The following is a 14,914-nucleotide window of genomic DNA, read 5'->3' on the forward strand; positions in this document are numbered from 1 at the left end:
GACAAGGTGAGAGAAGAAAGCCATACACAAGTACAGAGCGCACAGGAATGAAAAAGAACGGCAGGCCCCCCCCAGAGGTGCTGAGTTCATGAGATACCTCCTCTCATCTCCAGTCATCAGGGTAGTGGTAACTATTTACTGGCAGATATTAGAGGCAGGGGTAACTACTGGAAGATATAAGAAGCAGAGGCACCAGAGAATACCACTGCGCAGCATCTGTAGACAGAGTCTGTCNNCTCCAGGACGTCCGGAGAAAACCAGAATGCAGAACGCCTATCTGCCACAGATCCATGTTTTCTGCTACCCCCCCTATAGGCGCGTCCCACCCACCCTAAGCCAAACATTGGAGCCTCCGCCAAGAGGGAAACAGCATTGTACAGCGGATGCCATCACGCACGCCCCCACATATACATACGTATGCATGCGTTATTGTGTATGAAGTTTCATTCACAAAAAGCAGATGTATATGTAGATACTCGGGCACCCAGAAAACGACAAACGTTCCAGATGTCAGCGGGCTCGATCCTTCTTAATGTTGGCATGATGATCAAACCGTTCGGGTGTCCCCTGTCACACGTGCACTGTCGGTGCTCTATACGGACCGCATATACAACCACACCGCTGGCACTTCCATTAGAAGATACATACACAGTAAATACCTCAACCTCAAGTTCAAGCTAACGAAGGGGAAGCATGATCTCTCCTTTCTCTCTCTCTCTCTCTCTATATATATATATATGTCAGCAACCGCCAGAGGATGGCCTCGGGACATGATGGGGAGTTGCGCGGCATCTCGGGTGGCCAAACAGCGAGACGTGATACTAGGTTTGGAGCAAAGCTGCCTCAAGAGAAGTTGCCTTCTCAAAAATTAAGGAGAGTATCGGAAAGACATGTCGGTCGTCCCGTCAAATACAGTTAGACAAGGCTCTTCACAGTCAACTCAGAAAGAGTGGTTCCAAATGAACCCTGTGGCACTCCCTCCGGCTGAAACACAAGAGAAAAGCTGCATGTCAACTCCTAATTGATATCTGTGTAAGATCACACAAAGCTAACACACATACGTCTACATATCACGACAAAAGCTCACCCGTTCCATATGAGTCGAACGAGCAGATTCTCATCCTGGGTTCTGTCTCTATTCTTTAGGTCTCTTCCTTTGACCGTATCCTTTCGGCCTTTTCTCTGTTTGGACTTGACCTGGACCGTGGAAGAATGATCGAAGCCCGACGTGGAAGGCGGCGACTGGGGCGTTCCCTCGTTCAAGTGTACATACACCTCAACAATGAGGGTAGATGCATATGGAGGCCACTGATCATTAGGGATCCCCAAAGCTGCGAGAAGAGCAGCTAACGAAGTATCATGTGTTGCATAGACGAAGAAACGTGGATCTCGCGTTTCTCTTTGATAGCGACGCAGAGACTCATTCGCCTCGTCGAGAGCGGTTGAAAGGTATGAATCATGAGCACCCTTGTCGTTTGCGCTTTGACTAGGCACATGCAACGTGGGAGCCCCCATCATCGAGGTATCTCGATGAGTATGAACTTCGTTCTCCGATAGCTTTTCTTGGTGTTTGTCGTTCAGAAGACTTTCAGCTCGTATGTCCTCTGCCTTTAGCTTTCTCACTGCCTGCCTGAAAACCAGCAAGGCGACATCGCGTGCCTCGCCCAGTCCGGTCAAGGAGTGAGAAAGAACCCGAAGAAATCTTCGGACGGCTAGCCACGATAACAAGCCGTTTCGCCAGTAGCTCAAGGTCTTTGCTTCCTCTTCGACTGCAGCCACTACCTCATCGAACAGCTGAGGGAGAGAAGAATCACTCGAAGTGACGGGCGCCCCCTCAGCAGAAGTAGAGGAAGAGCTTGAAGAACGAGGAAGACGAGCTGATACCGAGGACAAGGAAGTAGGTGTAGTTGAACTAGAGGATGCATCAGATTGTTCAACAGGAATTGCGGGGGGACGAAGAGGAAAGTCGATTTCATCAACGCGATCACTGCATGTAGAGGCCATGAGGCAGTCGAACAGGACATCGGGCCAGACAGCCGTAAAGAAGTCAGCTGCGGAAAGGTTACCAAGAATCCAGCGTAGCTGCAGCAGAGGCGTACAAGGAGACACACACAGCCTCACACAAGAAACACCTATGAAGACAGTTCAACATGCACTCAATCAGTAGCCCCCCCTCTTGACCCGCCATAAGCGTCTTCTTACGGCATCCTATCGGGCTCTCTTCTACGATTTCATTCAGAAGAAAAAAGCGCGGTGGCAATTCACCTTAGGTTCTCTCGATAGAACGAGTGAAGACCTTGCTGGCTGTACAACTCAGGTAAATGTTGAGAAGTAAACATCTGCTTAAACTCCGACTGACGCAATCGCCTGCAGCACCACGACCAACAGGGTGAGGAGCCCACCCGGTCCAGCGGTTTGAGGCACGTGAGATGAGGCGATCGTGGGTATGAAGATGTATAGTATGTATGAACATGTATGCATGAAGATGTACGTCTGTATATGTACGTATGTACGAATGAATATGGATGAATGGAGAAGTATGTGTTGTATGAATATGTATGTATGGGGCACCATCAGCACGAAGAAAAACACGGTCTAAAATCGCCGATATTTTGCACACCTCTCCGGCATTATTGTTGCCCTTGGTAGAGAAGTCGCAGGCTCACAAGATGAAAACTCCCACCAGTTTGCAAGCCACGGAAGTCGAAGATGATGAATGTAGAAGACAGCTAGGTCTCTTACCCGCTGGTACAATGGCGCATGCTTTCGCTGTATGGCTTTGAATTCTTCACTATTGGAAGCTTCAGCGAGCAATCGTGCGAGGCGGGGGCGGTCCCACTGAACAAGGAGAGAGTCTTTCAAGAATTCTTGTACATGGATAACTAATGAGAAGATTTCCTGGTCCTTCTTTGTTTCTTCTCTTTCGTTCATATTCACTACACCGCCCAACAAACGCAGAGAAGTATCACCAGGGCCAGCCCCTGCCGTAACACGTGCGTGTATGCGTGCAGAGGATGTCTTCTTATTCGTCGGTTCCCCTTGTTGCATCCCGTCTCTGGCTTCTTCGTCCCACGTATCCCCTGAGATATCGCCAGTCTTCCAATGATGAATAGAGCAGGTGTTAGGCTCCATGAAGGCCTGTGCCAGGAAAGCCCCGGATGCCGTAGTGCGCTTATAATCCGTACTCCGCAGATACACGGCCCATCCTCGTTGCTCTTCCAGTTCGTCCTCAGTGAAAAGAGCCGGCGAGTGAAAAAGAAGTGGTGTCTTCGATGCTAGGCCATCCGATCCTTCTCTTTGCGTACCTCTCTGTTCTTCCCACTTGGGATGGACCCCTACTACCTGAGGGAGCTCCTCCTGTACGGGTGCAGAACCACTCTCCGACGACGTGGGACTATAAGAATCCTTAACGACAGGCAGCAGTGTCTCCTTATGACTTCTCTCCTCGTTCACCGTACCAGCGAAGCCCTCCGTCTTCTTCACGCTCACTACTTCTTTTTCAGCTTCGGAGCCTGTCTGTGCACTTGAAGAACTTTTGTCTCTCCTTGTGGGAAATGACAGCATCTGACGTCCCTGAGAGAACCTTTCATGAGGCGCCTTTCTATCTTCTTGTAGATCGTCATTTAGATCCGCAGCTTTTAGCGTCGCATCCCGTGTTTTGTTCTCCAGAGAAGTTGATAGATTCCGTGGGAACTCATGATGGTCTGGGCCTGCTGATGGTGCGACATATGCCTCATGAAGAAGGGCACCTATCTGAATCAACTGCTCGCGTCCTTCTTGCAGTAGATCGCCCAGCTGGCAGGAACCATGTAAAGAGCTCCGCTTAGCTTTCACGTCGAACACGCGTAGGAAGGTCGGAGACACATCTCCAGCTGAATTCATTGATCGAGCCACAGATCACAGGAAAACAAAACAACAGACCCCCGTGGGGGATGTGGTCAGATGAATGAATGCGGCCATCAAAGAACTCGTCATTAATTACAGCCGAACAACAAGCAAGCGAAACCCCTTCGTGAAGAAATAGAGAACCATGTATCACAACAGACTCTCGTAAACCGATACCCTCACCACTGAGATATCTACAAGAGAAGGAGAAAAAAAAGCAAGAACGTTCACTTAACAGAAAGCCTCATGGGCTGCAGAAGAGATGAATCGCCAAGAAGTGCTTCGTTCCACGTACAAAAAGGACAACGCCATGATCTCCCGCCCTAGCAAGACAAGCTCAAGAAGGGTGAGGTGAAGACGATCCCTCGTCTCTAAGGACGGCAAACGAATGCTCAGCCACTCTTCCTCATCCTGATGAGGTGAGAGACTGTACAGCAGGAACAGACGTCTTTCGCCATCCCTAGATTCGACCGTCTGAAGACGGAGCAGCTGCTGAGGTGAACACGCTACAAGAATATGTGTTTGACGTGAAGCATTACAGAACAAATAGAGTGGATGAACTGGTGCTCATGGTTGTCATTCTCGGAGCCGCTAACTCTCAGAAAGTAGTGTAGTTGACGGGCATACAAAGATAAGTGTCGTGCATACTCTTGGATAAAAAGAATCCACCTTCCTCAAAGAGGCAGTTCCACGGTCGTACTTTCCTTCTCTCCTTCTTGTTCGACTCTTCATGACGACTTTCTCTATCATCTCTCTCGCCACTCTTTCTCAGGTCATTTTCCTGTACATTTCTTTCTTCGTCCAAAGAAGATTCAGTCGAGGCCTCCCTTTCACTTCTCTCTGTCTTTGTAAAAGTAGGAAGTGATCGCTCAGAGCCAACAGACGACATCCTTGCCGTCTTGACCTCCTGTCGCCGGTCACTTGTTGCAACGGCCTTGGGAGGGAGATGCTCCGAGTGCTCCTCCTCACGAGAAGGAAGATTTGAAAAGAACGAGAGGCTAAGATTGGAGAAGGCAGACGAGAAGAAGGCAGAAGTTCTTAGGAACGGCGAAAAAAAGAATGGAACGAAGCCATAAGAGTCCCTAGGAAGAAGAGGCTCATCTGACAGCAGAGACTGAGCATGAGAAGAGACAGAAGAAAGAGACCAGGCTGCCTGGAGAATGGAAGGGGGACGGATCTTCATTTGACTGGTCTCTTCATCATCACTGCCCTCTCCTTCTTCTTCTTCTTCAGTTTCGTCCTCTTCTTCTTCTTCTTGCACTTCATTCGCGTCGTCTTTCTTTTCATTCTCTCCTTGTATCAGCAGCTCATCCCGAGCGCTGTCTTTTTGTCGTCCGTCTGTTTCTTCAGTCTGTATAGTCGAGCTGAGGCGACTCCCCTCTTCAAAAGCGAGGGCATTGGACGAGTTCGATGTAACATTTCCTTCTTTCTTGTTCTTTTTCGAAAGTGTAGGCTTCACTCCAAAGAACTTTTGAAATCGGATGAAAAGCCTTTCGAGAAAATTGCCGCCAACCGCTTCGCTCTTCTCGCTTTCTTTTTCACTCTTCGACGCTTCCTCCTCTGTGGAACCGCGGCCTCCACCACTCGCCCCCTGACAGACGGCCTGAGACTCCCCGCATCTTCTTTTTCGCCGCCATCGCCAGCACGTTCCGGCACAGGGAGTGCGGCTACCATGTCGGACCATCGTGTTAACCTAGAAACCGGAGTGTACATACCCGAGCAAGGCAAAGAGAAGACACTCATCTCTGAAGTAGAAGTCCTACTGCACCACAGCAGCAGTAATGAGTGGATGAAGACATGTACCAATCTATCTAGTGGAGCCTGCGGCAAAGGGGAGCACTAGGGGAAAAGAAAAGGAAAAACTACACACGAGGGGCAAGAACAAGTACATATCGAAGAGGACTGAGAGACTCCTAGAAAATATGACTCGCCCGCGTGATTCGGTGAGCGACGAAAGGCCTGGTCTCGGGTGAGAAAAGGCTTGAGCCTCCTCCCTGTGGCAACGCGCATTACAGGAGACACTCCGAGAATGTTCTAGCGTAGTGTTGCTTGCCTGACTTGGAGTAGGTTCTTCGAGTAAGCCTTACGAGCTAGAGAGGAAAGGTTACAGCACAAGCAGGACCTACACCAAAGCTGGCGGCGATGCCTTTTCAGATGGCTGCGACAGACACAATGGTAAAAGCACGTCCGCGTAAATTGCCTAGGTGCTCACCTGTAATAGAAGCAAAGGCAAAGCTCTGCTGGCATCCGACAAAGGAGGGACGCTTCGATGACGTACGACCTCATCTCCACATTTCAAGCAATATGCGGGATACCGGACAGGCCGCAGTCTCCCTTCCTCTGCATGGCTGTTAAGTGCTTCGGTCCCTTCGATGGGAAGCTGACTCGCTTTCGTGAACTCTCCATCGTCTCTCCCTCTACTCTCTTCCTCTGATTTGACTGTGTCTGCTCCGCTTGTCGTTCCTGAGTCGCTGGAGAAAGGACCAAGGACAGACTCCCTACGTGGCTTTCCTACTGTAGGAGACACCTGGACTGGTATTCCGTGTGTAGATGCGGAAGGAGTAGTGCAGAAACAGTAGGAGAAATGCTGGACAAAACCGAAGATCAGGAGAAGGAGTAGCTTAAAGGCAAGCCTCGGACAACGTGGAGGAGTCCAAGCGCTTTCCCCCCTCTTCGATCGGGCAAAAACTGAAGAGAACATGATGCTTGAAACAGCGTGACTAAAGAGCCTGAAAGAGTATGCTAAAACGTTCAGGGAGTGAACAAGAATTGCCCCTCCACTCGGTTCGGGAACCAGGAAAACGACGCGAACTACAAGCGCCAGCGGAGACAGGAGAACCAAACTCTCTTCAGCTGTACGCACACTCCTTCGCAAACGCGGTGAGTCAGGCGCCCCTTCTCAACATCAACACCGCCAAGAGGAACACGGAGCTTCTCTGCTTGAGTCTGTGTCTCCGCGAGGTTGACTGTCTGGAAGAAGACTGACACGCACAAACCTGAAAAGTTCACCGGCGTAGCCACCAAGTTGGCGCTAGAGCATGAACAGTCGACGCGCAGTACGACATCAAGGTCAGAGAACCACCAAGAAGAGCAACTCCTGGCAAACGGGAGGAAAAAACATTGTGGCGAAGGTTGCTACTTCCCGTGAAGTACTGATGGCCTGAAAAAAGTGTAACGTTTGATGCAATTTCTCTTCTCTCCGCATCTAAAAAAGAAAGGAGCGCTCGGCACGCAGAGTGTCCAAAGGAGCAACGGCCCACACACGAAAGAACATGAGGTCCTTAGAGCTACTCGGCTGATGAAGCGGCGCCATGGAAACTTGAAAGGCTAACAGCGTTCAGCGCCAGGCAATGCACGCTCACGAACTTCACTGAGTGTCTATCTAGGAGAAGTACCTGCAGCGCTGCCATCCGAGAGCTCAAGAACTGATTGACGCTCGTAAGCTGGGAGAGAGCGCCTGACTAGGTAAAGACCTCCACAAAGCAGGAAGTGTGTATCATCGCATCACACAAGGGGACTAGGAAGTGCGACGCGGCTTTGGCGAGTACGCAGAGCGTGCATCTCAGGGCCGGTTTTGCTGTCTCGCCGTCTCCGCGTAGAGCGGAGTTGATGCACAGTAGAGCTGAGTATGGAGGCGTTAGTCTGTGTACGGCTGCCCGAAAACTGTAGAACAATTTCAATGGAAGTCCTTGTCGGCCGAGTATAGCGGGAGGTATACTAGGAATTTGACTCATCAAGAAGTCAGCGCAGCACCTGAAAACTCGGTGTTGCCAAATTGCTGTTGTTTCCGGCATCTCCCACCCGAACGACGCAAATTGTCGTTGTTCCCCGCTTCTTCCCACGCGTTTTTTCCCTTTTTTCCGTCTCTCTCTTTCATCCTGTATGAACTTCTTGCTCTCAATCAAGCTGACAGGCCTGCCATTTGTCGCATGTCTTCTCATCCCTCACAGTCTGTCGGCGTCTTTTGCTCCCGGACACTGCCGTGCCGAAGAGTTGTCTCTTGTTCCTTCTGCATCTCTCATTTCTCAATCTTTCAGCCTGAGATCCCGTCCTTACTTCACTCTTGTTGTGTGCCGCTGATTCAGTTTGTCTTGGGATCTTGCTGTCAGCAGCCTCTCAACCGGCTGTAAGCGGACTGGGGAATTCGGCTTCCGTCTAGGGAGCAGGCCGTCGATCCTTCCTCGCACACGCCGGCCTTTGCGTTACAGTTTGCCGTGGCTTCGTAGATTCCGTGCCTCATTTGTCAGGCTAGGTTCAGTCTCTGGCCGTGATTCCTGTGTTTCCTTTGACCATTGATGTCTTTTACTTTCCTTTCTGTCGCTTCATCATACTTCGATGCAGCCTCGCATTTGCCACGCAGTCCCCGCTTCACCTCCGTATATTCTCCAGCATGTTTTCCGGCTCGCCTGCGATGAAGGTTTGAAACGTCTGTCTCTTATCGCGCTCATGCCATTTATCAGTTGTCTCACTGAGTTTACTCCACCGCCTACTCGGTCGTCATTGGTTGGTAGGGGGCAATAGCAATTTTTGTTGCTGTTGATCAGAGCGCCTTGGGCGTTACGAGCGCAAAGCAATGCCATGATGCCACGCTTGGCGACCTTGTTGTCTTTTTCTTTCAGTCTTCAGTCCATGTAGAAACTCAAAAGTTCCTCTTCGCCAAGTGAGAGGCTCCCTTTCCGTCGTTTGTATTGAGATTGCAGGGGCGCCCTCGGACAGGGTACGTAGACCTTGTCTGGGCAGGTCTAATCCGAGGAAGTTTTCTATAGTCGACTTTCTCTCACCTAGGTTGCTTTGTCCGGTTTTCCTTTCTCTTCATCCCCGTTACAGACTGTTTTTTCTCTTCTGTCTTCCTTCATTCATCTGGCAAGACGCTGCTCGGGCATCTACCTACCTACCCTCTCCCTTCCTACTCCGGCTCTTCTGCCTTGATGGGGTCTGTTCAACGCAAGAAGGGCACACGATTGCCTGGAGGGGGAGATGCGATATCCGCTCTTCCTGAAGTGTTCTTTCTCAAAGACTTGGAAAGCCTCGCATGCGTTCCTTTCCACGTTGACGGGTCTTTTCCTTTCTTGTGCAATGAGCTCTCCTTGGCTGGATGCATGATAGGGAAGCCCTTCGTACTACTTTCCTTGTAGAGCTTGGGCGCGTGTCTCTCCTGAATAATCCCCGTGTTAACAGACCGGCAAGCTTAAGGGGGCTAGGCTAAGAAGGGGAGAAAGGGCAATAGCTCTGATCTATTACGTTTTTGCTACATTCCTACTTGCGACAAGGAAGACTTGACGGTGGGAGAGCAACGAGCAGGTGCTCTGAAGAGGGAAATCACTAGCCTACTTTACCTATCATACAACGGCTTTTCTCTGATCTATAAGGAGATTCACTGCATTCATCTGGCGAGCTCTTCCGGACTCACATGGAGTCATCCGTAGAACATTCCTCCTAGAGGGGTCGTGCTTTTCAGTTGTTGTCAGACACAGGAGACACTTGGAATCATGGGGCGACATCCGGGTATTCCTCGATAAGCCAAGAATGAATGATCTACTTGAAGAAGCTCTTCCCTTCTGTATTGCACTTGAACTTTTTGAGAAGACTGTGACCACGACTAACTTCCTCCCCTCTCAGCGGTCCTTGTAGGGAAGTGTTTCAGCGCGCGTATTGAGTGAAAGTAACACCATCAGCAGCATCTGTTGTCTTCTTCTGGAATTGAAGAGGAATGCCAGACAAGAAGTCGGCTGATGATGATTTCAAGCAGAAGCCGTCGCGGCGGAAAGCGGAGGAATGACGCCCTCTGAACATATCCGAGGGAGAGAGCAGGAGGAGATACTACTGGAGCAACTTCTATGGCTCCAATGTGCCCCATGTGCGAGTCCACAGGTCTCTTACTGTGTTCTTTCCTTGGGGTTTCTCACTCATGCTGCTCGTACTCTCGTCGCGGGACGCCGTAGACAGGCGATTGGTGGAGGGGGTGGTGCTATAAGAACCCCACCAGGCAAGACTGAAGAAGCTGAGAAGATACCTTCTGGACATCATCCATCAATTACGTTTGTAGAGGGTCTCTCGACACCACAGTCCTCTGTTACTCGTGGCGTCGCATCAGCATTATCGTCAGGAGGAGGAGACAAAGGACACAGGGCACTAGGTTCCTCCGGTGGGGGAGAGACCCCTGTACGTGAAGCCCTGCCGTTGAGCTCACAGTCAGCTTTAACCAGTCGCGCAGATGGAGAAAAGCATGGCGGAGAGAGCTGTTGTCTTCATACAGAGAGAGAGCCTATCCTTGAGAAATCTTCCTCTCAGCCGAAACGCGTATGCTCGACTTCAAGGGAACCCGGCGGCAACACGGACAGCTGTCCTTCAGCAGCAGCAGCAGTCTCAAGGATTTCAGCTCCTCCACTTACACTGCCAGAAGGTGATATGATGGGCCGCCCAGGAGGCCTTTCTCGCGCAACCACGGGAAATTTAGATGGAGAGCCAGGATCAAGCGTTGACGAAGAACAACACTGTAGACAGACCCGGAAGGAAGGTGGGAGAGACTCGAGGGGGAATGGGCTAGTGTGCGAGGTTGATGGATCAACAGGTGAGTGTCCGAAGTCAGGTGAAGCCTGGGGTAGAGAACTACACCAGGGTAGATCTATTTCGAGCAAAGCATGGCAAGAAGCCACAGTCGAGCCGAGTTCAGAGTCAAGTAGGTCCCCTCAAGGGGGGACTGCATTCACATGTGAAGCGGGACTAGGACGTAGGGGTCCTTTTTCGACAGGGTATCCTGGGGCCGAATCTCTATGCGAAGAGACGCATTCTCAAGACACGGAATCTTCACCTGGACATGCCTTTGGAGGAGGAGAGGACTCTGTGGCTAAGGTCATCTCTCAGGCTGCTAAACGTCTGCTTCGGGTACAGGACCGGAGACATGCTGCAGCCGCTACGGCTTTAGCCAATTATGGCATTGAAGGGCCGGTGAGTGAATACTGGGTTGATCGACTAGAAGATACTTTCGAAGGAGACAGTGAGGTGGTATTCGGTTCAATCCATACAAGGCGTGACAGTGGGTCACCTGTGTCCAGAGGGAAGAAGAAGAAAGGGGACAACAAAGAGCCGAGAGAGAGCACCCGGGCGGACAGCCAGTCACGCAGAGGAATAGAAGGAGAACAGCCTCTGAGAGTAGGCAAAGGGAGAAGAAAGAAAACCATTGGTGAAGGACACAAGCGAACAGGAAAAGAGGAAGGAGAGGAAGATTACGAAAGTGGAAAGAATGGAGATGAGGAGCGAGAGCCACAGCCAGCGCACTCATGTGGTGCTGAGTCAAGCGAGCAAGCTACGAAAGACGAACTAGCAGCTATGCCGTGTGTGGTCTCGGTCATCGCAGAGGTCGTCGGGGCTGGGGCACGCGGAAGAAAAAGAAGTGCGATTGCATCGGTCGAGTTTGAGGCACACATCAGCCGAGTGGAGTCATATAGGTGAGCTGACGTGCGTCCATTCAGAACATACTAGATGAGGGGTGGTGGTTCTATATGTTGAACGTCGAAGGGCTTAAGGAGACATTCGGCTTAGAGGCAGTGCGTGTTGAAGCTAAAACAACAAGGAAAAGTGTATCAATCAAAATCTAATCCGGGTGAAGAAGTGTCCCTGAAGAGAATCCGGACTAAGAACGTTTCGCAGTTTCCTCCTTCCAGGGTGTGCCAGCCACTGGCGACTACTTAGTGTATGCGTACAGATCAGTTCGAGACGCGATGTCGTCGCCTTTCTGCGCGTACATAAACATCATCAGACAATAAGATGACACTTCAATGTCTTGCGAGACAGGCTTGCTTAACTCTTGTACATACACTCTTTCCGGTCGTAGTTTTCTGGTCCTGTTCTTATCTGTCTCTGTAACTATGGTTGAATTGGTGATCTTCAACTTGGTATTCCCTCTGCGTTGTGGACTTCTCCTTGGTCTATACGCTTCCGTGTTGCTAAAGCCCTTTTGGGCTTTCTTGCACGTCAATCTTGTCTAGTCTAGAGCCAGTCCGAAACTGTATTGGGGGCATATCTCTCCAACACTCTGTCTCGGTAGCTACTTTAACGAGGAGTAGACTGCATTGATATGTGATGGTGCTTGGGGGTTTTATTGTGCGTTCTAGGTCATCGGAGTCTTCTTCTCGGCTCAATCTGCGCGTCGATTTCTCCCTACAAGGTATCAGCGGCCTCCCGGCTACATTCTGCAGTCGCGCACAGGCTGCTTTAGCACGGTCCTGTTCCTCGACGGGTTGTAGAAAGGGAGGCTTTCTTGTTGTCCAGCGTCTCTTGAGAGCAGCAGCAGCGGTCGAGGCTCTTCTTGTTCGGCAGCAGCACGGCCTTTCCGATAAGAGGTCACCCGGTGTCGGAAAAGAAGACCTTGCTGCTCTTGAGGAGAAACTCTTCCAGTTGCAGTTGGATGGGCTCAAACAGACAGAGCGAATTGTTTTAAAAACAGGTAGAGTAAGTCGCCGGGGAACCCGTTGTGATGGAGAAGGATCTAGGAAGGCTGCTGAAGCTTTGTGGGCACGGGCATCTACAGAAACATTCACGGTAGCGGGCTCTTCATCGTTTGGTAGTTCCGGCAGAGTCAGTACTGGAGGTGGCGCAGTGGAAGAAAACAGGAAGAAAAAGAGCTCGGTTGCAAGTGAGGTGGCGCAGGAGATGTTTCAAGAGTCTCATCGTCAGAAAGCAAAACCGAGAGAAGATCATGGCGGAAGAAAGACAGGAAAACGGAGGAGTTCTCCGGGGGATGCGCCTGAGGTTTCGGGGGGGAACGGACGGTCTCGAGAGAGTCCAGTGTCAGCGGCGGACATACACCCGAAGGAGTTGGAAGAAAGCAAGGGAGATCGTGGGGAGAATTCGGCTCATACAACGAGTGAGTACTTGCTGCAGACGGGTACCTCAGCAGACTCACCTGCGCAGCCTCTAGGTCCTGACCAGGAAAGAGAAAGCGTAGGCGGAGGTGCACCGGTGTCCTCTACGTCGTCGTCTTTCTCTTCGGTGATGGAGGTGCAGGGGGAGGAACGAGTGGGTACAGAGAGTGCCCAGGCTCTTAATAGCGGTGCAAGACCTTCTCGGAATGTCGATGGCGACGCGCCCCGGTCTACAAGCGAGCGAGCAGCTCATCTGGAGACGAGTGAGAAGGGCAACAGCAAGCGGGTAGAGGTGAGACACGACGGAGCCGAAGACGCACATCGTCCGCTGTGCTCGAGCTCCTCACGAGTCCCGTCTCAGCAACGACATCAAGAGACTCGTAACGAAGAGCTACACATTCCGGGAAAGCCACTTGAAGCTCCCGAGTCTATTGCAGTGCCATCGAAGACCGATGTACGCGCAGCAGAAGGCAAGGCAGACAGACGTGGGGTATCCGCAGAGGAGGGGGGGGTAGATACACTGCCTCCTTCGGAACTTCAGACCCCCGCGCTGACTAGCAATCATCAAGGCGTCACCTTCAGTCGACGGCGTTTATCTACAGAGTCTGCCGCTCCTTCTAAGGAGATGAAGGCTACACCGTCGTTGTCCAGTTTCGCGAGCCCAATACGCGGGCGATCACGTGATAAAAAGAAACCAGCGCCCGTAGCGTTTGATCTGATAGGAGACAAGCCTGTCGAAGGGGGGGCTTCACATGTTCTTGCAGATTCTGCCTTCCTGAATGCTGCTGAACCTGCTAAGAAAGTTAAAACGCCGCGTAAAGATCTAGCCTCTCCGGCGCATATTCTCCGTCGCCTCTCAGGTCAAAGAACCTCTGGTCAGTTAGCGGGGGAGGGGCAAGGCGGCAATCAGGGAATGCGAAGACGACGAAGGAGCGCAGCAGACGTGGAGGCTTGTAGTATCATAGCTCAGGAGAAAAGCTCAGATGAGTCTTGTGTTTCTCCAAGTGACCGAAGCTCTCGGAGAGTTACAGCGAGACAAGACACCAAGGGAGCTTTGCTTCGAAGTAGAAGCTGGCAAGACCGTGAAGGAGGAAGAAAGAGGGGGGCGCACCAGGAGAGAAATCGTGAAGGCGGAAGGCGACGAGATATAGCCAACAGTCGTTTAGTCGAAGAGACACCTGCTGGACCGCCTGCTGTCGCTAGTCGTTACTATACTGAGTTCGAGGAGTTACAGCAGCTCGGCTCTGGTGCCTTCGGCAGTGTCACTAAGGTAAGGGCGGGCCTTCACATTCCAGTACGATGTAAAGGTCAGTCGTTTGCTTTCCTACGACAATAAGTAGGCGTGTTACAATACGTCATTTTCCGCCTCTGTGCGTGAAACCATTCTATTGGACAGAGTCTGTAAATTCCTCTGACAGAAGGTTCGAGGGTGAAAGATCCGTGGCTTGAGGACGTAAGTCTGATAGAAAGTTGCTCGTATGTCTTTCTCTAAGAAAGGAAATAGAGGGGGGTTTGTACTCAGTTTATCGAGCTCGTGACGAAAATCAACTCTCCGGTGGATTGAGTTTCCACGTAGCGCTTTATCTTCACTAGCTTAACTACTTGTACAGTGCCTTTCTCTTACCTTCCATCTCATCCCTGTTTCTTTCATCTGTAGCCTCCACTAGCGCATGCTCATTGGTCTTTCTCCTCTTCAAGTCTTCTCCTCCCCTTGCTCTTCTCGTTCTCCTCCTGAGGGCGACCTTTCACCTTCGCCCCCCCCTTTTTTTTTCTATAGTAGCCTCTTCCTTTGACACGCGGTCAAAACTCTTGTCCACGTGCTCTTTTCTTCATCCTCCTCATTCAGGTCAGACAGCGTCAAGGGGGAGGTGTTTTCGCAGTAAAGAAGATTCCTCTGGTATCTTCGTCCCCTCGTCGACGACACCAAGAAGGAGAACGTATGCCAGCTGCTGCCTTAGGAGGGGCAGGTTTCATGCTAACAGGAGGCGTAGGACGAGGTGCGGTTGGAGACATGCGTTTGAAAAAAGGGTGCATTTTGTCAGCAGCAGGGAGGAGGAAAAATGCAGGCGAAGAAGGCCGTGGTGCAAGTTCAGTGCTTGGAGATATCATGGCACGAGGAGGAGGGGGGGGGGGTGGCTTGAGGCGAGGTTTAAGGATAGAGGACG

The 14,914-nt window shown here is 51.1% G+C and overlaps 2 protein-coding genes across 2 annotated transcripts; one reads left to right on the forward strand and one right to left on the reverse strand.

Moving 5' to 3' along the window:
• Nucleotides 1-1,061: 1,061 nt before the first annotated feature.
• CSUI_008906 (histidine acid phosphatase superfamily protein) lies at nucleotides 1,062-7,598 on the reverse strand. The gene is made up of 4 exons (XM_068069025.1): nucleotides 6,098-7,598; nucleotides 4,534-5,578; nucleotides 2,743-3,872; nucleotides 1,062-2,082 (listed from the first exon to the last, which is right to left on the reverse strand). The coding sequence occupies exons 1-4, from the start codon at nucleotides 6,584-6,586 to the stop codon at nucleotides 1,084-1,086; spliced, it is 3,663 nt and encodes a 1,220-aa protein (XP_067919001.1). The 5' UTR covers nucleotides 6,587-7,598; the 3' UTR covers nucleotides 1,062-1,083.
• On the forward strand, nucleotides 7,579-14,868 carry CSUI_008907 (eif2 kinase if2k-c; the record flags this gene model as incomplete). The annotated part of the gene is made up of 3 exons (XM_068069026.1): nucleotides 7,579-11,333; nucleotides 12,000-14,019; nucleotides 14,596-14,868. Coding segments are annotated over exons 1-3 (3,966 nt in total), but the record flags the coding sequence as incomplete, so codon positions are not given.
• Nucleotides 14,869-14,914: the final 46 nt, after the last annotated feature.

Source organism: Cystoisospora suis (assembly GCF_002600585.1).
Source record: "Cystoisospora suis strain Wien I chromosome Unknown contig_5143, whole genome shotgun sequence".
In the NCBI taxonomy this organism is placed as follows: Eukaryota; Apicomplexa; class Conoidasida; order Eucoccidiorida; family Sarcocystidae; genus Cystoisospora; species Cystoisospora suis.